General features: G+C 42.8%; 3 protein-coding genes across 9 annotated transcripts in view; 1 reads left to right on the forward strand and 2 right to left on the reverse strand.

The window, feature by feature from the left end:
* gigyf1a (GRB10 interacting GYF protein 1a) overlaps positions 1-9160 on the reverse strand; it is a 32286-nt gene extending 23126 nt beyond the window's left edge. For 2 of the 4 annotated variants that reach the window (XM_024403681.2, XM_024403680.2), the window contains exons 1-2: positions 4296-4513; positions 3573-3702 (exon numbers count right to left, since the gene is read on the reverse strand). In XM_024403681.2, the coding sequence (XP_024259449.2) occupies positions 3573-3702; positions 4296-4462 (297 nt within the window). In that variant the 5' untranslated portion in view covers positions 4463-4513. Of the gene's footprint in view, positions 1-3572; positions 3703-4295; positions 4514-4548; positions 5110-8829 lie in introns of those variants that run through there. The other 2 variants (XM_024403683.2, XM_024403682.2) reach the window with 2 other exon arrangements.
* LOC112235266 (ribonuclease P protein subunit p20) lies at positions 8558-11001 on the forward strand. 3 transcript variants are annotated; one of them, XM_024403685.2, is made up of 2 exons: positions 8558-8655; positions 10044-11001. In XM_024403685.2, exons 1-2 carry the CDS (start codon positions 8653-8655, stop codon positions 10548-10550), a joined length of 510 nt encoding a protein of 169 aa, XP_024259453.1. In that variant the 5' UTR covers positions 8558-8652; the 3' UTR covers positions 10551-11001. The 3 variants fall into 3 exon arrangements, with proteins under 3 accessions (XP_024259453.1, XP_024259452.1, XP_024259454.1); XM_024403684.1 differs by lacking the exon at positions 8558-8655 and adding an exon at positions 9501-9630 and having other exon boundaries at positions 10090-11001; XM_024403686.2 differs by lacking the exon at positions 8558-8655 and adding an exon at positions 9532-9630.
* A 174-nt stretch (positions 11002-11175) lies between these two features.
* Positions 11176-21677, reverse strand: LOC112235267 (erythropoietin). Of its 2 annotated transcripts, none has more exons than XM_024403688.2 (5): positions 21572-21677; positions 15549-15679; positions 14948-15034; positions 14581-14745; positions 11176-13131 (listed from the first exon to the last, which is right to left on the reverse strand). In XM_024403688.2, the coding sequence occupies exons 1-5, from the start codon at positions 21585-21587 to the stop codon at positions 12988-12990; spliced, it is 543 nt and encodes a 180-aa protein (XP_024259456.1). In that variant the 5' UTR covers positions 21588-21677; the 3' UTR covers positions 11176-12987. The 2 variants fall into 2 exon arrangements, with proteins under 2 accessions (XP_024259456.1, XP_024259455.1); XM_024403687.2 differs by lacking the exon at positions 21572-21677 and adding an exon at positions 21099-21381.
* Positions 21678-22876: the final 1199 nt, after the last annotated feature.

Genomic DNA, 22876 nt, shown 5'->3' on the forward strand with positions numbered 1-22876 from the left:
GTAGTAGTAGTAGCAGCAGCACCACCACCAACTGCAGTAGTAGCAGTAGCAACAGCAGCAGTAGTAGTAGCAACAGCAGCAGTAGTAGTAGCAACAGCAGCAGCAGTAGTAATAGTAGAAAAGTAGTAGCAGCAGAAACAGCAGCAGTAGTAGTAGAAAAGTAGTAGTAGCAACAGCAGCAGTAATAGTAGAAAAGTAGTAGCAGCAGAAACAGCAGCAGTAGTAGTAGAAAAGTAGTAGTAGCAACAGCAGCAGTAGTAGTAGAAAAGTAGTAGTAGCAACAGCAGCAGCAGCAGTAATAGTAGAAAAGTAGTAGCAGCAGAAACAGCAGCAGTAGTAGTAGAAAAGTAGTAGTAGCAACAGCAGCAGTAGTAGTAATAGTAGAAAAGTAGTAGCAGCAGAAACAGCAGCAGTAATAGTAGAAAAGTAGTAGTAGCAGCAGTAATAGTAGAAAAGTAGTAGTAGCAACAGCAGCAGTAATAGTAGAAAAGTAGTAGCAGCAGAAACAGCAGCAGTAGTAGTAGAAAAGTAGTAGTAGCAACAGCAGCAGTAGTAGTAATAGTAGAAAAGTAGTAGCAGCAGAAACAGCAGCAGTAATAGTAGAAAAGTAGTAGCAGCAGAAACAGCAGCAGTAATAGTAGAAAAGTAGTAGTAGCAACAGCAGCAGTAATAGTAGAAAAGTAGTAGTAGCAACAGCAGCAGTAATAGTAGAAAAGTAGTAGCAGCAGAAACAGCAGCAGTCGTAGTAGAAAAGTAGTAGTAGCAACAGCAGCAGTAGTAGTAATAGTAGAAAAGTAGTAGCAGCAACAGCAGCAGTAGTAATAGTAGAAAAGTACCGTTTGGTAATTTATCTAACGGGTGGCATCCCTAAGTCTAAATATTCTTGTTACATTGCACAACCTTCAATGTATGTCATAATTACGTAAAATTCTGGCAAATTAGTTCGCAATAAGTCAGGCAGCCCAAACTGTTGCATATACCCTGACTCTACGTGCAATGAATGCAAGAGAAATGACACAATTTCACCTGGTTAATATTTCCTGCTAAACTGGATTAGTAGTTATAACTAGTGATTATGATTTTTTTTTAATAAGATAAGTTTAATGCTAGCTAGCAATTTGCCTTGGCTTCTACTGCATTTGCGTAACAGGCAGGCTACTCGTGGAGTGCAATGGTTAGAGCGTTGGACTAGTTAACTGTGCGGTTGCAAGATTGAAACCCCCGAGCTGACAAGGTGAAAATCTGTCATTCTGCCCCTGAACAAGGCAGTTAACCCACAGTTCCTAGGCAATCATTGAAAATAAGAATGTGTTCTTAACTGACTTGCCTAATTAAATAAAAAGGTATAAAAAATTAATTTTAAAAAATAAATAAAATCGGAAATCGGCGCCCAACCCCCCCAAAAAGAAATCGGCCATTCCGATTAATCGGTCGACCTCTAGTAGTAATAGTAGAAAAGTAGTAGCAGTAGTAATAGTAGAAAAGTAGTAGCAGCAGCAGTAATAGTAGAAAAGTTGTAGCAGCAGCAGTAGTAATAGTAGGAAAGTAGTAGCTGCAATAGTAGCAGCAATAGAAGCTGCAATAGTAGCAGCAATAGAAGCAACAGCTGCAGAAGCAACAAAAGCAGCAGCAACAGCAACAAGAGTAGTAGTAGCAACAGTAATAGTAGCAAAAGCAGCAACAGTACTAGTAGTAGTAGCAACAGTACTAGTAGTAGTAGTAGCAACAGTAGTGGTAGCAACAGTAGTAGTAGTAGTAGCAGCAACAGTACTAGTAGTAGTAGCAGCAACAGTAGTGGTAGCAACAGTAGTAGTAGTAGTAGCAACAGTAATAGTAGCAAAAGCAGCAACAGTACAAGTAGTAGTAGCAACAGTACTAGTAGTAGTAGTAGTAGCAACAGTAGTGGTAGCAATAGTAGTAGTAGTAGTAGCAACAGTAAGAGTAGCAAAAGCAGCAACAGTACTAGTAGCAACAGTAGTAGTAGTAGCAACAGTACTAGTAGTAGTAGCAACAGCAGCAAGAGTAGTAGTAGCAGCAACAACAACAACAGTAGTAGCACTAGCAGCAACAATAGTAGTAGTAGCAACAGTAGTAGCACTAGCAGCAACAAGAGTAGTAGCAACAGTAGTAGCAACAGTAGTAGCAACAGTAGTAGCAACAGTAGTAGCAGCAGCAACAAGAGTAGTAGTAGCAGTAGCAACAGTAGTAGTAACAGTAGCAACAGCAACAACAAGAGTAGTAGCAGCAAACAACAAGAGTAGTAGTAGTAGCAAGAGTAGTAGTAGTAGCAGCAACAAGAGTAGTAGCAGTAGCAGCAACAGTAGCAACAGTAGTAGTAGCAAGAGTAGCAGTAGCAACAGTAGCAACAGTAGCAACAACAGTAGTAATAGCAGCAACAGTAGCAACAGTAGTAGTAGCAACAGTAGCAACAGTAGCAGTAGCAACAACAAGAGTAGTAGTAGCAACAGTAGTAGTAGGGATGAAACTACTACTGAAATTTTAATTAATCATTAAAACCGTGTTTGATTACCACGGTTTAAACTCACGGTGTAAACTGTCCAGCATCAACCAAAGTTAGCAACAGCCTGATGCAGGCGCAGCATGCAACGTGGGTTTTGTTTTGTGTAAAAACATGGTGGAAGGCAGTGACAGCACTCTGGAGATTTTTAAGAGGACCAAATCTAAAGTGTGGTCGTATTTTGGGTTTTACAAGAGTGCTGAGGGAAACTTATATCGAAGATGGTCACCCTGTCTGCCGAACATGCAACAACAAAAATCGCTGCAAAATGAGGCAACCACCACCCACTACTTTATAGCAAATGCAAGATAAGTTAAACCACATCATGCATTGAGCTAAAAGTTATCAGTCTAACTTGCTAATAGCTTGTCAATAATGTAAACTGAAGCTTTCAGTGTTAACTACACTTGTAAAAGCAGTATGTGTAGTGTGTCTGCAGACTCTATTCACTCATTGCACACGATAACACGTTATGTAGTTTAGTCACCCAACCAACATATTTTGTTCATTTAAAATCCATCAAGACGTCGACTTGGTTGTAAAAGTGTTCCAACAGGGGAAACACTATACAAGACTCCTGTATTTATGTCAATTGTTGGGCTCATTACAATTACTATCACTGTCTTAAGACTCATTTGTATTTATGGCAATTGTGCATGCGGTCATTGCATATACTCAAATGCAACCCAGAAGATAAGACCGTGTGTGTGTGAAAGTGAATAATAATAATAAATTATAATGTAACAACACCAATAATAATAATAATAATACAATTGCTATTCCCTTCTTTACAGAGTGCAGCAGGCAAACCCAGTCTACAGTTGTGACACAGGCACTCGAGGAAGCATTTAAAAGGCAGGCTGCTTATGCACCCACATCAAAAAATGCTCAAGCCCTCACTGCAGTCCTTTCCTAATAAATTGCAAAGGACATGATACCATTTCATCTCTAAGCAGCAGCAGTAGCAACAGCCACAGCAGCCACAGACTTCATCTTGACCTTTGTAACCACCCATTTCATAAGACTGAGCACCGTGTGGCTTCCTCCTCCTCACCTTGTTCTCTTTGATATAAAGTGCTAACATCTCCTCTCGGCCGTAGCGATACTCGGCCAGCTTGTACTTTGGCATGGCGGGGGAAGGAGGGGGGGACGTCACACTCCCCCCACTGGATAGTGCACGGAGCCTGGGGGGGAGGGGGGGAGACAGTTAACACACATTCACACTTAGATTACATCATAACTCTCTTCTTGGCAAACACCACAAACGTATATTAGTAACCTCATTTACAATCTGAGCATTTAATTGAAGAATGTCTTGAAACAGGCTAGATTCTGCTGTCACAAACAATAGCTCTATTTACAAACTTTCGGCATACAAAGCCACCACACCATATCCAGCCAGTACTTTTGAAGAAAAGGGAAGGAAAGTGGAAAAAGGCATCGAAAGTGTGTGTGCGCCGCTGCATGCAAACGTTATGGAGGTGGGAGGAGTGATCTGGTGGTTGGCAGAGCACCAAGATGCACACGGCACAGCAGCCAGCAGTCCATTAGAGGTGACCAGCCACTGGCCGCCTACCAATCCAAGGCCTACTCCTCCCTCCGCCTCGCATTAATCTCTACACAAACATTTACTGAAGGCTCAGCACCCAGGAGAGGAAATGGACAGAATAGAAGGAGAAGAAGAGGACGAGGAGGGTAAGGGAAGGAGTCCGGATCAACAATGGTAACGACGGAGTAGCAATAGCGGTGAGAGAGGAAGAGAAGTAGAATGAGTTACCATTCGGGGCCGAAGTTAAGTGTCTCAGCAGTCATATTCCTTACGTCTTTACAGAGCTGAGTATCTGGAGAAAAGTGCAAGAAAAGAATGCATCTGTCAGTGACACACCAACTAACACACAGCATGCATGCTTGCTCGCACCGACAAACACGTGTGCACACACGCATACAGGCAGTATAACCACACCAATAAGGCGTAGCATTTTCCAGACATGGACCCCCCCCACACACACACAAACGCACTTTGCTCTTACCCTGTCCAGAAGAGCGGACCAGGCTGGATCAGGCTAGGACTGGCTTAGTTAGGCTTAGGTGAGAAGGCTGAGTGGTGCTTATTTTGCTGTGATCACAGAGCTCCCCAAAACACACAGAGATAAAGAATAGCTGCCTGTTTCAAGTGTGTATAGGGGATAGAGTGCTGGTTCGGGTAAGAGAACAGTTTGGAAGAAGCCTCTGCTCACAGCCGAAAAAAAGCAGTACAAATAAAAAACAAGAACAAAGAAATTGGAATAAACTGTCAAGTCAATAACGACGAAACAGACTAAATAAAACACTGTCAATAGTAACAATAATGATTGGATGACAACAGCAGTAATATCACACTTAAAAAAATAAAGATCCTTCTCGATTTAAATCTAAACGCAGGGAAGAAAACAGGCTGCTGGAACAGCTGCCAGGAACAGACGCGACTCTCTCCCTCCTCCTCTCCCTCTCTTCTCTCGCCTTCTGTCGTTCTCTCTCCAACTGAAACGTGGCTTGACCGAGACTCTCCAGGTGAGGACACCTTTGATTCCTGACCACCTCCCTTCAAACTGCTGCAAAACAAGAAAAATAAAGTCAATAATAGCAAGTGCTGTTACTCTCTCATTATCTATGCATAGTCACTTTAATAACTCTACCCACATGTACAAATTACCTCAATTACCTCGACACCGATGCCCCCCCACGCTATTGTTATTTACTGATGCTCTTTAATCATTTGTTATTCTTATCTCTTACTTTTTGGGGGGTATTTTCTTGAAACTGCATTGTTAGTGAAGGGCTTGTAAGTAAGCAGTTCACTGTAAGGTCTACCTGTTGTATTCAGTGCATGTGACAAATACAATTTGATTTGAAAATAAATTAACCCACACACAGAGACACAGGGACAGAAGAGTAAGAAACACACACCCAGTCACTGTTTGGCAGACAGCCTTATAATTGGATTCTTGTTTTGCCTTAAAACCAGTGATGCACCAATAATGCATTTTTGTTCAATATCCGATATTTTCCTTGCCAAAAAACCTGACACCGATAAACGATATTTAAAAATGTTGCAGCCTTTTAAGCATTCTAGTAAAGTTAAATAGTTAACACACACATGGACTCAGCGGTCTAAGGCACTGCATCTCAGTGCAAGAGGCGTCACTACAGTCCCTGGTTCGAATCCAGGCTGTATCACATCCGGCCATGATTGGGAGTCCCATAGGGCGGCACACAATTGGACCAGCGTCGCCCAGGTTTGGCCGTCATTGTAAATAAGAATTTGTTCTTAAATGACTTGCCTAGTTAAATAAAAGGTTACACACACTGACCAAAAAGTTATTTTGTTGGCATGTACGTATCAAACCCTATTTCTTTCACTTACTTGATGTGCTGTTTAGTTGTTAATTTGTTCAGTCGTTTCATTCTCAACCAGGATTTCTATGGAACGCCGTTTGGTTCTTTGCGTGTCAAAATATACTATTTAACACTATTTGACGTGTCAAATAAGCTTGCTGACCAATCAGGACCTGAATGACTACACGTCACATAATTTAAACACGTTCATACATTTTGTACCTAGTTATTACACATGGATTACGCTATCACTCGTATTTCATAAGTCACAACGATTCATCGATACGTATGCTATGATGCTGGTATATTTGTCTCACGCACCTACAGTGCTGGTCATTAAAAAAAAGCTAGCTAGCTCATGGATGCAAACAATGTTCTTCCCCAAAAACATAGCAAAAATGACATCTGTTTCAGTAGCTATAGTTATCTAGCTAGCTAGGCGTCATCCTCTTATTTTAATCATGGTGGTCGGACCCATCTATGTGAAGCTGGCCACAATAAGGATTAGCCACAATAGTGGACTTTGCGGCTAGCCTACAAAATAAAAGTATCCCATAATTATACAATTTGTATTCATTCACATCACTGTCAATGACATTGAAAGCAAACTGCAAATTCCACTATTGTGCCTAATCCTTATTGTGGCTAGCTTCACAACACATGACCCGGTCCGGTCGAGCCTCACTAGCCAGATGAAGCTAGCAGGCTGCTTATGAACTGAAGTTCAATTTCAATAGGTGAACAACAAGTGGCAACCTAGCTAATACTTACTCACAAGGATTCCTAAATCATTGCAAAGAATAATGAAAATGACTGCAGTTTTTACTGGTCATTGTTTTCAGGCTGGTTGTATTGGTGCTAGCTAGGTACCAAGCTAAAGCAAGCTACCACGGAAGTTGCGGTCGAACAAATCATGCTTTATTACCAACGCAGTATTGTAAACACATAGTTCGTGGCTGGTGTTTGCTGACTTTTTTGTACAGCTTTGACAATGCTACTGTATCTTTTTCGACACGCTAAGACCCAAACAGCGTTCCATAGTACGCATGTCGTGCAGCTAATAGCAGTGACGCTATCACTGTAACTCCGGTAGGGCAACATCGGAAAAATTCTGATATGTTCACCGATATATCTTACATCCCTACTTAAAACATTTTTAAAGCACCTTGGAATGCTTAGCGAGTGTTGATTGGTAAACTTCTTAAAGGATTTGGAATGCTTAGCGGGTGTTGATTGGTAAACTTCTTAAAGGATTTGGAATTTTCATAATTTATTTTTCTGTATAATATGATAGCTACTGTACTCTAGCTGAAGAACATACGCACATCTAGGTACTTTCCGCAGGTGCGGGAGTTGTAGGCAAACTTGTGGAAAACGATGCACAGCTACTGTACACCCCAGCTACTGTACTCTAGCCTTCCACCCTGAGCATGCATCTGTGTTCCTTTGTGTATGTTTTTCCTCACACAAATTAATAATCAACAGTGCAAGACCTTTGCCGTCAATAATAACTAACTTAGTCAAAAGGGTTCCATTTTCACAGAAATTGAGCCCCAGCGACTAATACAATTATGATGTCACACTCTTACAAAAAAACCTGCACCAGTTGGAGACAGAACCTGAAAACACAATGGCAACAACAATATTCAAGGAACAGAATGCCAACCCCAAGCTTTGTGGTAAAAACAGCCAACCAACAGCCAGACACCTAGGCTATGGGCTTGTAGTGCTGTCCCCGTAGAATTAGAATTCAGACTGTGCTAAACCCTCAGACTATGGCAATCTTATCAGGTGATTCTAATTTGATGGCTTCTCCTCTTCCTAGAGATGCCCAGTTATGCATAGGTGGACTTTTGCACATGAACACAGAATCATATTAATTACCACACGCGCTTAATTACGTCGGTTTCGTTTTGAGCAGATTTCACCATGGGCTTTGATATGGGCACCTGGCTCACGCCCAGGAGGCAGCCCGGTTCCAAATCGAACTTAATCAGCTTTTAGCCGATGCAAAATATGCATACGCGGCCACCCCGGCGAGATTAATCGAACCCCCTCACTGTTTGAGTTAAGAGGGCGCTCCACCCACACCGCGTTTGCCCGTTCAAATCACGGACCGTATACTAGTGCCCCGCGGCTCAGAATAATCGAATCCGTCCAATATTAGCCTACAGTAAACAACATGGCCAACCGGTGTCCGATTGGTTGGTTCTGTAACGACAATTACCTAGCAGGATTCCGGTGTTATTTTAAGCAAAATATAGTGATAATATCAGCTTGTTACTGCCTTTAATGTCAGATAATTTATAAATAGTATTCCTTAAAGTTTAACCATTGTGTAAATTACTTGATTGAGTACTACAGTATCCCGCTTGTTTGGAATTCGAGTAGCAACTAGTTAGCTATCATTACCGGCGTTGTTGGGCCATGTAGCAACGCTAACAAGGCTCGAGTCAAAAACGCCATTTGAAAATGAACAGGACAATCGATTTTAACTACCTGGGTAACGAACACTGATTTATCCAGCTAATCATATTTAGATTACATAACACTTACAATGTGTATCTTTAGCCGTGTAAGGCCTTGGGTTTACATCCAAGGTTCAAATGACACGAGATATGGCGAAGAGGGGCGGAGTGCCCGCCGTGTGTTAATCGCGCTCCCCCCTCGCCAATCCGCCGCCCAAGCTACAACTAACGTTACCTCGCTGCTTACTTTGGCCTTCAACAACCTGAGCAAAACAAACCAATAAAACAGCAATGGTAACCGATAAACATTATACAACGGCTCGTTCACAGCCCTATCTTCTTAAACAAGAGAATTTAGCTAGGCATTCGACTCGTGTTTGCGTGTGCCCTCTCATATTTAAGTGATTTGCCAGGTAAATCAAGTGGCTAGCAAACTAGCTAGCTGTGACAATAACAACCATAGCTTACCTTACTGAAGCAATGTTGATTATTTTTCAAATACGTTATTTTTGTGTACAATCTTCATTCATTCAATATTTTGTGAATGATTAAAAATATTGTATTTATTATTTCCCCCCTCCTACGGTCACTGCGTGTTGATGTCTTGTCGGCTCGCTACTCTTGTTGTTTGTGTTTTCAGAGAAAGATGGCCGTTCTATTCGCACCACGTGACTTTACATTGACTTGCGTTACTAGTGGTTGTTGGCCAGTGTTTAGGTATATCGGTATACTACTTTAAGATTAATCACCCCGTTCGCACAACATGTATAACTTAGCATACACAGCATGTATAATTCTTAGCATTTTGGTTGAAGCTAATAATGCATCTTTTGAGTGCTCGCAAGTGGTTGTAGTGGGTCCGTAATCGATCCACATACGAAAGACCGCACTGTGCATAGCCTAGGCAGCTGACAGTGAACGTTAGATCTGCGGCACTATCCGCTGCCTAGGCTATACTGCACGTGTAATGTTTACATGGGGGGGCAGCGCCTGCAAGTTTGTAACAGATACTATCGCGGCGATTCAGTCGAACCATTTGATTTGAAAAGTCACTGGTCAGACTGCAACATTGTTTTAATTTCTCGAGCAGTCAAAGGGTGGCGCAATATGACTTAAAATAATTCCTTGTTGGAGGAGAACGTTGTCATTATCATATGATTACTTCCGGGGCACCTCTGTGTTTCCGGACGTTCATAGTCAGGTTGAAAGTCTCCATCCAGCACGATAGACAAAAAATAAGAATAATTTGGTTGCAAACAGTAGTTGGAGGTACAGTCGGATTTGCTTTCACTTTCTAATATTGTCAGAATGTTAACTAAATTGGTTTGGAGTGACACATTTTTGCAAAGAGAGTGTAGCGGCTAAATTACATTAAATTCTAATCTAGCTAGCTAGCTACCTAACTTTAAATCCATATAGACCTCCCCCCGGTAGTGGTATTTCATGACGTCTGTGGCATAGCTATGTGTTCATTTATTTTATTTTGCTATTATATACATTATTTGAACCTTCAGTAGTGTGGCTAAGCAGTATATGTGCTGTATGAAAGATGATTGTGTAGGCCGTCATTGTAAATAAGAATTTGTTCTTAACTGACTTGCCTAGTTAAATAAAGGATAACAATTTGTGTTGGTTGTCCATTCTTGTCATTGACATTTCCTGTTGTTTTTGCTTTACTGCAGTGCGCCATCTCACCCTTCCCTGTCTCTGACTCACTTGTAATGGCAGAACCACGCAGCCTTATCTCGGCCTCCATCCCCCAGACACCCCCTGGCATCATCATGCCCCCAGCCGACGGCAGCGGCACAGGGGTGATGATGGACCCCATAGAGTACACCCTACGCAAGCGTCTCCCCAGGAAGCTGCCCAAGCACCGCAACGACGTGTACGTCAACATGAAGACAGACTTCCGGGCCCAGTTGGCCCGCTGCCAAAAGCTGCTCGAAGGAGGAGGCCACGGAGAGATTCGTGTCCACGGTCTGGGCCTGGCCATCAACAGGGCCATCAACATTGCCCTGCAGCTCCAGGCCAGTAGCCAGGGGGCGCTACAGCTGGCAGCCAACACGTCTACAGTGGAGCTGCTGGACGATATGGAGCCTGAGGATCCTGACGAGGCGGGGGAACCCATGGCGCGCTCCCGGAATAACTCTGCTATTCATATCAAAGTGTTCTACCCAGACTCACAGTGACCCGAAACACAACTATCGTCCCTAGCTTGGATATGGCTAAATACCTCCATTGATGTGTTGTCTGTAATATCCTACTGATGGAGTCGAGTCATATAAGGGGTACACCTATTCCATCCACCTGCAGTGGCTAAGACTGTCAGTGTTGTTTAGATGCAGGGATAATGATCTATCCACTATTGGAATCTCTTTCTCAGTTTTGTTACATATTTTGTCATGCATGATGTCAGTCAGAGCAGTGCATTTGTCAGTATCAAGAGTGTGTTGTTTCATGGCATCGTCATTTCCAGACAATCCCTTACTGCCTGAAACAAACTCCAATAGGAAATGGGACAGACCAGACTAAGACCAACTCATACAAGCTACAATACACCTCTTCCACATGTGGGAATATGTTTAATCTCTGAAAAGGATGTGGATTTGAATCTTTCATTAAATGTATTTGTTACACGTTTTTTGTTTCTTGTGGTAACACTGAATATTATTTGACCATGGGAAATAAGTAATACTTCAGTCATTTCTGGTCAAATTGAAGTTTACAAACTAAGTCTGGGCATGAGACATGCCAATCATATGTTTTACCTACCGATTCCATACATGGAAATCTAGCTCTGTGGAAGAGTCAATAAACGTTATTTTTTTATTTGACTTTGGCCACATTTTGTTTTTCAGTATTTGAACATGTATATACAGTATTTATTGTACATTTTCAATCTAGTTTTTTTTTATGTGCCATAAAATAGATTGAGAAAAGTACTGGTTTATTTAATAAAACATTAAAGTGCAAAACTATAATCCAGTCATTTTTTCAGGCATAGTAACAGTGAATTTCCACTAGGTAACAATAGAATGCTTCATTTGCACAATGCATGTTTTAGGTATGTGAAACTATTGAACCGTGATTTGAGTTTGAAATTGAACAATACCCATGTTTTCTACCTGATTTCATTTGAACTGTTGCTAAGTATGCAACCCCAAAACAAGGCCTTCTTTCAACACCAGATATATCTGGACTTCAAAAGAGAGGCACTTATCACACAGACAAACTTCCTCTTACGTTGTTTTCATCCATCCTTTTAATCTAAGAATAATATTTTGTATTTAAATACCAAATGGCAGTGTAATAGAAGGGACAAAACATCTGAAACAAACAGGAAAAAACATGTACAAACATCTGCAAGACTTTTAATACGGGAAACAAAACACAGGAGAAAAACACTAATCCCGACATTGGAAGAATCCCCAACGTCAGCGACTCCAAAGGTTCCCAGGATTGCGCTTGATTGGCTGCTGCTTGAATGAAGGCGAGAGAGAGGCATGCAGGATGTTCATCATGAGAACCAATCAATATTTTTCCTGGCAGTCATGCTATCTGCGTCGAAGCTCTATTTGAGTGCTGGTGTGCATAAACCAGACACTGATAATCACAGCATAGCTTCGGAGTTCTCACGTAAGCCCCCTCTCCCTCTTCCGCTCAATCTTTTCCTCCTTCAACCGACTGAACCTTCTGTTTCTTCCCCCCTCTAGTCCATTCAATAGGGTTATAAGGAGTTGTATAAAACTCATTCAAACAGGTACTCTCTCACACATACAGTACATACAAACACACAGATCATTTCTTCTACAAAGGGTAACAGACAGTGAACAGTTGGATATTGACTTGTACAAATATCTTAACAACAATGTTCAGTGGTGGTATACAGTAATTATGGTCAATCGTTAGAGCTCAACTGTGGTCTCTAGCTCCTAGTTACAGTATATCTCTCATAATACTATAGTCATGACTGTAACTGGAGCTTAAAAGTAAAAATATAAATCTCTATAAATAAGTAATTACATTAGCAATATATAATACATATGAGGACACTGATAGACAGCAGTTGGAGAAGTGTTTTGTGTTAAGAACGAGGCAGGTGGTGTTTGAAGAGTTTGTGGTACAGGCTAGGCCCCCTCATTCTGGTATTTGATTGGCAGTCAATGACAGTTGAGTAGAACTCCAACAAGGTGTCGTCATGTGCAATCTGCGTCGATTACGCAGGCTTGGCGATGAGAAGTCACATTCCATTGCAGTAGGGGCCACAGAATCACACTCATGCTAAAAGACATACAGACACACACAAAGTGCTGAAGAGTGCCCATTAAAGAGCTGTGGAGCTGTGTATTCTGTAGGCCCCATTCCTTTTCGGTGTGTGATTTCTTAACCACATACTTCCCTCATCTCCATGTTCAAGGTGCTACCTGCTCTTTTCCTTTTAAAGTCCAATAGGAACTGTTCTGTCCATATAGCTTAATTCTCTCCTGTGAAGATCTTGTCCACCCACTCATCTTTTAGAGTTCTACCTGGCAACAAGCAGGGTCAATAGTGTCAGATCCCACCCCCTGCCTCGGGAAGATCCAATCAACTCGGCCCCGCCTCGGAGAGCCCCAATCAGCTGCCGCCCTAGTGGCAGATGGGCGCGTTGGACAGCAAGAGCTGCAGCTTGCCTCGCAGGAAGTTGACGTGGACCTGAAGCAGCTCTGAAGCAGACGACACCCGCCATGTCTCCTCTCCTCCAGACACTCCTCCTGCTGGAGGGTTGCACTCCTGACAGGAAGACAGGAGAAGAAATATGTCAGTATTAGAGTTGGACGGTATCTAGATGTTCCTACCATCATATCGTTTCTGTACCATACCGGGGTATATGGTATGACCGGATGTACACACAAGGGGTGCTCTTTCTTAAAAGATAGATATATAATTTTTTTACACACAAATTGTATTTAGGCAACATGGATCTTAATCCAGGAGGGGATTGATGGTCTCTGCTGTAACCAATAACCTTGATCTTGCCATCTAGCCACTTAGCTAGCAAGTTAGCAAACCAAATGCATAGCTGGAGCCCTGAGTTGGATATCATTTATTTGGCATATCTTAGATAGTTCATTTAGTTATAAGCAGTGACATAACACGCACTACCGGAGCCCGCCGTCGGTATGTCTAAATACCCCAGGATACGGTATATCGCCCAAGCCTGGTCAGCATACACAAAATGGAGTAGCCTACTGGGTTTTGTTCACTTGGCAAAAACCAGAAGAAAACTGTCTGAAACGGCGTGAAACGGGGAGATTCCATCTGAACTTGTCCAAGATGCACTTGTTTTCTTTTTCCGTTGTACAACATTTCGCCACGGTGTATCCTGATGAACACAACCATGAAATCAATATTTAAAAAATGACACACTACACTAGACACTAGACTGGATGGAAAGATTTAAAAACAATATCCCCATGATGAAGGAATATCAGCAGTATTTCACCAGGGTACAAGCCTAGGGAGCTGTTTGTTTGATGTCTATACTATGAAAGCTCTGCAGTAACCCTTGAGCCTGAAAGCACAGATGGAATGACTGGAGCTCATTTAGTCTTTCCATGGCCTTGGCGTGTACCCAGTAAACTCTGCCTGCCTGTTAGTGCCCCACCTCACTGGTGGATGTGAGTGTGGTTGTCGTCATTTCTGCTACTATCTAAGAACCACCGCCCCCGAGAGGATTCTCTGAATTTCTCTCCCTAACAGTCCCTTACGCTCTTAGAAAAGCAGGTTCCAAAAGTTTTTTGGGGCTGTCCCCATAGGAGAACCCTTTTTGGTTCCAGTAAGAACCCTTTTTCGATTCCATGTGGAACTCTCTGTGGAAATGGTTCTACAGTACATGGAACCCAAAAGAGTTCTACCTGGAACCAAAAGAGGTTCTTCAAAGAATTATCCTATGGGGACAGCCGAAGAACCCTTTTAGGCTCTAGATAACACCCTTTTTCCCCAAAGAGCGTACAGTCAGCATGACACAACTATCCACCATCAGCAGCAAGCTCCAGCCACCGTGTGGGAATAGTAGTAACTGGGTCATTCAGGTTAAACATTGTGTGTCTCTAGGAATGCATCTGGACAGGGCCCAAAGTGAACTTAAGATAGGAATGCATAGGAATGAATGGTCACTATGCTTGTCTGCAATAGCAACTTCCACAAGCCCTTGCACTTTGATTCCCTGACCTGGCTCACCTGGATGTTGAGGCTGTGCAGCACCTTTCCTATTCTGAAGATGTTTATGAGGCTGTTGTCTATGTGGCTTTGCAACGCTGTGTTGGTGACGGAGGCTCGTAGCGAGCCAATGGCCTGGTTTAACAGCCACAGGCCAGACTGTACCTCCTGAGCTTGCTCCAGTGCCTACAAAAACACACAGAGAGAGACATAGTTGCCCAGTTGACCAGAGCCATGTGATTTAGGTTGAAACCTCAATGGCCAAACTCTCTCTATGTGGCTCTGCATTGAGTTAACAGGATATATTGCTGATCTGATTACGGTCGAGCACATTCTTAGGTAGACTGGTTCTTCTTCTTGGAGAGAGAGGCAGACTGCTGTTACTTACATTTTTCCTCTCCCAGATGCTGAAGTCTACTTTGGTTTGGGGAACAGTGACGGGCTCTGGAAGACCACATCCTTCTTTACAAGTCAGCTGAGGGAGGGAGTGGGGGACGGATGGAGAAAAGAAACGGGGCAAGGAAAAATGGAGAGAAAATGAGAGATGTGTGAGATGAAATGGAACTAACACTATGACTATCACTGTAAATAGCACCAGTTCATGGCCAGGGCCCGTATTCATAAAGGGTGAATATGAATGCTGATCAAGGATCAGTTTTCCTCTTAAAGCTCGCACAAATCGCACCGGATGTGGATCTCGCGTTCGTCTGCCTAGTGTCCGCGCGTGTTTTAGGGACCACCTGCTGTAGAGGTCCGACTGACGTTATTTTTCATGCGACTCTACATGTAAAATCGGTGCACACTCAGTTCACAAATGATATTCAGAGTACTCTCGGCCAGCAACAGCTATTGGTGTGTCTGAGCCACAAGATTATAAAGAATTGAAAAGGGGGGAGGGGGGCGTGATCTCAGATAAGCACTCCTACTTTTAGACGATTTATTAATAAGGGCTCAGACCAGACCAGACATGGATGTGGTGTGTCTCTCACCATGGCTGCTTGGGCATCTCTGGCCTCTTCAATGAAGTGTTTTAGGACCCGCAGGTCACAGATCGGCCGCAGGGGAGACGGTAGGCCTGGTCTGGTCCACTCCAACAGCATCAGCAGCAACGTAAAGAGTCCTACACACACACACACACACACACACACACACACACACACACACAGAGGGGCTTCAGCAAACATACTGTCAACACTCTATACCATTATCAGCCATAACCAATTAAACAATCTGTAGCTTAACCCATAAGCAATATGGAAAACATGTTATCAAAGGGGTAGGGGTGGATTTGAGCAAGGCTGACTAATTACATATAGACTACATATGTCTGTATTTGGGTGAGTCAAATGCAATCATGCTCTGGCACTAGTATTGACCACAACAGGGACTCTGGATATAATTTAACCTGTATTTTAGCAGGGAGTCATATTGCATGTTGCATCGCTACACAAGGAGCTCCAAAACTACTAATACTGATGCAAAGAATGTCTTTCTTCATATATATATGCCAATGAATGAATAGCTGTGTTCAGGCTTTTGAACTCTCATGAAATACATGCCATTGGCTTGGAGCTATGTATGCTAGCCTATGCATGTAGGTGTCATCCTCTCTCTACCCAGACCTCTCTGGTTCTATTAGTCTCTCCCAATTCTGTTTACATCCATCTGTCCCAAGTTGAATCCCTTTTCCCTGCCTCCCATCCTCTGTAGCATCCCCTCCTCCATCTGCTTGCCCCATGTTTTGAGCCCATCCCCTCGTCCTTTGCAAACCCCCTGTGAACCTAGGAGCAACATACTAACCACCCAGTCACAGGAGCTACCCCTAAGTCAAACCCATACTCTGACGTCTGAACTGCTCTTTCTGGCTCTGACCGTGCTGCTGTAGCACGGGCTGTGCCTTTCAGCACACTACTGTAACTATGTTCTCCACTGCTTGCCTCTTCACTCAAGACAAACTAGTGTTGTTCTATTCAGGCCAAGATGATTTCATTTACACTGTAGAAGAATAGCTGTTTGAATTGGGTGTTACTTGGTATTCTTGACCTGCAAGCTTACGCAATGGATCAAGGTTACTTGTGATCCGTCATCCAGAACATGAGATCAGACATGGTCCTGGACACACAGAGTGGCTAGTATTCCAGCACAATGCTACTGTACACAGCACATAACAGTGCTTTTGTGGAAATCTGCCGTCTATGTATTCCTGAGCTTCACGTATATTGGCTCATGTGTGTTCTTAAAGTGTATGCGTTTTGTGGTATTTCTAGTGACAGCCTGGTAAAAATGGTCTCAACAGTGATGTATGCATTATGGAAATCGTTTACCGTTTAAGAACCAATTGGAAGCAACAGAGAAAAATGAGAGTTTGTATTGGGCAAATCAGGTAAGTCCCTCCCCGTTTCATTCTGTTTGCTTACGTTTAAGAAATGTTTAGCAACAGAATCGTGGGAATGAATACATCCCCGGCCTTTCCACGTGTTCAGTCTTGCACGCACCTCTCAGTGCAAACTGTTCCATAATAATTGTGGTAAACCCTATCTGTTACACATGACAGTTCAATGGAGTTGTTCAGGTCATATAACTGCCTTCATTTTGCTGGACCCCAGGAAGAGTAGCTGCTGCCAAAGCAACAGCTAATGGGGATCCATAATAAATACAAATATGGACATCATGTGAATGAGCTCTTTCACTGCAGCCTGACTGTATGACGCAGTAAAATGCTACAGATTACAGACAGCTCTCCAAGGCTGCCTCGTGTCAGGCTGAGCACTGGTAGCCTCCGCAGCCGTTTCCCCAAATCGATTCTGCAAGGTTGAGTCAAATATTTGCCAATTATTTGGGTTTAGCCTTTAGTGGTCTAAACATAGAAAGTTGGCTTATCAACCAAGATTTTTTTTAAACTCCGATAACAAAAGATTTTCTTAGCCCATTGATGTTTTTAAAAACAATGTTGGCTGTGGGGAGGACAAAGAGGACTCACAGAGATCCCTTTTAAGGGTCAAAGAGGAAATGCCCCCTCTAACCCTAACCCTCTCTCTGGGTCTTCACCCTGTGTACATAAAACCCCTTTATGTTGTCTGTCTGTGTTGTCCCCTGTGTCATACTTAGGGAGGGTATATTACTGGGAACTTTCTACATTTACCAGTAAACTACCAGAATTTTGGCATCTTTCAAGGATTTATGTAATCTATCACAAGACATCTCGTGTCTCTATTGGATGTCTGTAATTGTCTCTGGTTCTTTGTTTGGCCTCATCACATATAAAATACACTGAACAAAATATAAACGCACCATGAGCATTTCAACAATTTTACTGCGTTACAGTTCATATCAGGAAATCAGTCAATGTAAATCAATTCATTAGGCCCCAATCTATGGATTTCACATGACTGGGAATACAGATATGCATCTCTTGGTCACAGAGACCTAAAAGAAAAGAGGTAGGGGTATGGATCAGAAAACCAGTCAGTATCTGGTGTGACCACCATTTGCCTCATGCAGCGCGACACCTCTCCTTCGCATAGATTTGATCAGGCTGTTGATTGTGGCCTGTGGAATGTTGTCCCACTCCTCTTCAATGGCTGTGCGAAGTTACTGGATATTGGCGGGAATTGGAAAACGCTGGCGTACACGTCGATCCAGAGCATCCCATACATGCTTAATGGATGACATGTCTAGTGAGTGTGCAGGCCATGGAAAAACGTGGACATTTTCAGCTTCCAGGAATTGTGTACAGATCCTTGCGACGTGGGACGGTGCATAAGGCCGGGCACTTGTTCACAACGTTGACATCAGCAAGCCGCTCGCCCACATGACACCATACACGTGTTCGGCAGGTGTGAGGCTGGTTGGACGTACTGCCAAATTCTCTAAAACTATGTTGGAGGCGGCTTATGGTAGATAAATTAACATTCAATTCTCTGGCAACAGCTCTGGTGGATATTCCTGCAGTCAGCAAGCCAATTGTGTGCTCCCTCAAAACTTTGTGTTGTGTGACAAAAACGCACAGTTTATCTTTTATTGTCCCCAGCACAAGGTGCACCTGTGTAATGATCATGCTGTTTAATCAGCTTCGTGATATGCCACACCTGTCAGGTGAATGGATTATCTTGGCAAAGGAGAAATGCTCACCAACAGGGATGGTGTACAACATTTTAGAGAAATATACCTTTTTGTGCGTTGTGTGGAATATTTTATTTCAGCTCATTAAACATGGGTCCAACACTATACAAGATGCATATATATTATTGTTCAGTGTATGTTGAATCATTTTATAAGATGATTTTCAAACAACTTGAATGACAAAGCTATAAAACATTATCCCATCAACTTAGTGAATACCGTTGGTGTTTAATATGAGGGTTTCAGCGTATTGTTTTTTTAAACACACTTTTATTTATTTTATAAATAAAAGTGTGTTTTTATATGTTTTATGAATAACCACATTGTCCATCTATTAGAAACTTATGGAAAACATGGTCTGATATAAAAATGAATGCTATATATGAATTAAAAAAAAAAAAGTAAATCAAGTATAAACTACCAAAGTTACAATAGATTGCCATAGATTTTCTGTTAATTACCAAAACTACTAAAGGTTCTGATAACTTTGGTAAACTACCGGTAGCTTTGCAACCCTAGTCATAACTAAGTCAGCTATAATCACGGGCTGCGGTGATATGGTCGCATGCTTCTAAAGTAATTTTGATTATCTGTGTCACATACTGGAACCCCACGCTGGCCTTTGGAGACTAAGAAATTAGGCCAGCTGCAGCAGTGTGTGTGTTTGAGTGTGTGTGTTTGTGCGTGGGTGGTACTTAGGGACACAATGTAATGACAAGACAAACAAAAGTATGGATTACACTCATATAACCTTACACCCCATTCCAGTCTGAGAGGTTGTAGGTGGTTTGGAAAGAGCAGCATAGCCAACCTCATAACTGACCTCCTCTAGGGTTGAATGTCTGAATTCCACACTTTTCAATCACTATGTTTAACAAGTTGATTAGTGTGACCCTCCGACCTTTGCCATGGCCTACGTGTGAGACTGATTGCGTGTCCTCCCTATGCACTCACTCACTCCCAGACTCCCTCACTGACTGACTCTGCAATGCTGACCCATAGACTACTCTGCCTGCCTGCCTGCCAGTCACGTGCTGAGCACAGGGACTCTGGAGTCCAGGAAGCTGATCAAAGTGAAAGGTAACAGAGCCAATGCCAGTAGCATCAAATTCCAAGATTTGACTTCTATTTTTTTGCCATTCTAGGGTCTAGTTCTGCGCTGTGCACTGATGGTAAACCTTGGCAATCACCAGACACAGAGTGGCAGATGAATCTCTCAAAGGTCACCTAGCTGTCAGTGATGCTCTCTTTTGAGACGATTTCATTCCTACTCTTGACATTTAATAAATCAAATTACTTCTACATGACATTGGTTCATTCTCAAGGTGATCTCAACACTTCAATCCAATTGGGAAGAGTGACAGGTAAATGATGTATAACAACCTACTACACTGCCAGCCTGACTCTTAGACTGAAAGTGCAAAGTTGTGAGTAATCAGCAAGCAGTCATACTGATATGACATCATTTCCTGTGAGGAATCCACAATGCAATGCAAAGTCAAAGGGTGGAATCTTGAACTTCCTCTGTGGAAATCCTTTTTCTGTTCAATCATCCTTTGAGAAATGTAAAGTCATCCCATTCTAACATCAATCAGCATTAACTGGAAGCATGTCACTTCCTTGCTGCCTCAACATTGCAGTCATGCTACAGTTAACTAACAGGAAACACATCCATCACCTTACTCATGATAAGTAAGAAGTAGCATTGTCAGAGCCGGAACGGCCCATAGGGCAGGAGACCCTCTCCTGTTGCTGTCTGTAGCTTGAGGCAGCTGGATGTACAAGTATACCCCCTGGACAGGATACTGAGCCGTCTATCGCAGGGCAGGGCTTTACCCCCAATCCATCAGTTCAACCATCTAATCTCAGAGATGACACTAACCACAAGGCCACTGAGTTGGTACTCATGGAAAGGTCATGGGTAAAAACGTACTGTACATATGTCAACCATGAGTACCTTCTGGTTAAATCAATCGATCAATCAATAAAATGTATTTTAAAAAACTACACAAAATCCCAAACTATTTGAGCTGGAACCGCGGAGATATTGCGCGTCCATGCGTCGTCTCACTAGACTATTGATATAGGGGACTTTACGCACGTAGTTGACCCATTCTCTGTCAAAACCTGGATGTGAAAATAAACTGCTTTTACTGTATTAAAGTTCCTTTATGAAAGCATAATTTGAAAGCCAAAATCAAAACGTGTTTGAAACGCTGATGTTTACATTTAGCAGACGCTCTTATTCAGAGTGACTATGGTTACGTTCCTTGCTCGAGGGCACATCGACAGTTTTTAGGCTTCACATTATTTGGGCTGTATAATATGTATAGCCTCCTTATTAGTCGTATCAGAAAATGTGACTATAGCAGCCTATTTCGTTTATAGCATACCAAGTAATTAGAAAACGGTCTTACCTCGACTTGAATTGTGGAACATTCGCAAAGCAATGATGTGTCGTTTAAACACATTGCGCGAAATAATAACATCTGTTCACCCACTCCTCAACATGCAAAAGCCATCGGTCCATTAAAAATTCCCAACCATGCCCAGTGTACTGGTCCTCATTCTCCAGGTGCTGAATGTGAGGAGCTTAGTGCTGTAGCTGCGTCTACCAGTCAGAGCCAAATATAGGCTACAGTAGCCTCCTCGCCGGAGCAACGATCTATCAGGCTTTTCGTCACTGCTTTGGCAAGTCACTAAAACGTGTATTTACCTCCCCTCAGCAAAGCGATAAGGCCATACAGCCGACTGGGATGAGCGCACGCTCTTCAGGCCTACGCATCAACACAGACAAGAGCTATAAAACGTCAACTCAGGTAGTCCTTTGCCAAACCATGAAAATATTAAACTTCAGGAGAATAAAACTAAAGCATTACTAGTTACTCACTGGGTGGCAACTCCATATCGGAATCTGCATAGTCCCTCACAGGATCCTCGCCGTTTCGCACATTGGCCAGTCTATTGCCCACTAATTGCAACCCGAAGCTCTTTTATGGATTGTCCCTGGGCTATCCGGTAGGTGTTTCTACAACTGAGATTTTTTTTTTAAATTGATGACAATGAAAATAAAGTTACATTGTCCTGTGATGACTATCTGAACGACTTCCTTTGTTTTGGGACATTTATTGTATTATATTGTCATCCAAATAATATCCATGTTTTCAAACAATAGTCCCCAAATGTAAATAATGTTATGCAAGTGTGCCAGAAGTGCCGGTGCGCCATGGTGCGCTGACAGCCTAGAACATTACCAAATGAAATAGCCTTGTCCTAGATTGTTACTTTAATAATGCCGCTATTTGCCTGTTGATTGCATTCCTCAGAGGCCTTTAGCGTCAACATCTTAGAGCTTTGTTGAGACGCAAACACCCCCCACCCAGTTTTGTTGGCGCAAGTCGCTAGCGTTTGTCTCCCCGACTTGTAGCTTGCTGTTTAGGAGACACAGCCACGCGTGGCGGGGGTGGGGAGGCTTGGAGCCCTCCGAGGTTCCTGTCCAAATACACTATATATACAAAAGTATGTGGACACCCCTACAAATGAGTGGATTCGGCTATTTCAGCCACACCGTTGCTGACAGGTGTATAAAATCATGCACACAGCCATGCAATCTCCATAAACACAAATAGGCAGTAAAATGACTTTTAACGTGGAACCTTCATAGGATGCCACATTCCCAACAAGTCAGTTGTTCACATTTCTGCCCTGCTAGAGCTGCCCCAGTCAACTGTAAGTGCTGTTGTTGTGAAGTGGAAGCGTCTAAGAGAAACAATGGCTCAGCACCCAAGTGGTAGGCCACACAAGCTCACAGAATAGGACCGGCGAGTGCTGAAGTGCGTAAAAATCATCTGTCCTCGGCTGCAACATTCACTACGAGTTCCAAACTGCTCCTGGGAGTAAAGTCAGCACAATAACTGTTCGTCAGGAGCTTCATGAAATGGGTTTCCATGGCCGAGCAGCCGCACACAAGCCTAAGATCACCATGTGCAATGCCAAGGGTCGGCGGGAGTGGTTTAAAGCTCCCCACCATTGGACTCTGGAGCAGAGGAAACGCGTTCCCTGGAGTGACGGATCACGCTTCACCATCTGCCAATCCGACAGATGAATCTGGGTTTGGCAGATGCCAAGAGAGCACTAACTGCCCAAATGCACAGTGCCAACTATAAAGTTTGGTTGAGGAGGAATAATGGTCTGG

Source organism: Oncorhynchus tshawytscha, linkage group LG10, assembly GCF_018296145.1.
Source record: "Oncorhynchus tshawytscha isolate Ot180627B linkage group LG10, Otsh_v2.0, whole genome shotgun sequence".
Lineage (NCBI taxonomy): Eukaryota > Metazoa > Chordata > Actinopteri > Salmoniformes > Salmonidae > Oncorhynchus > Oncorhynchus tshawytscha.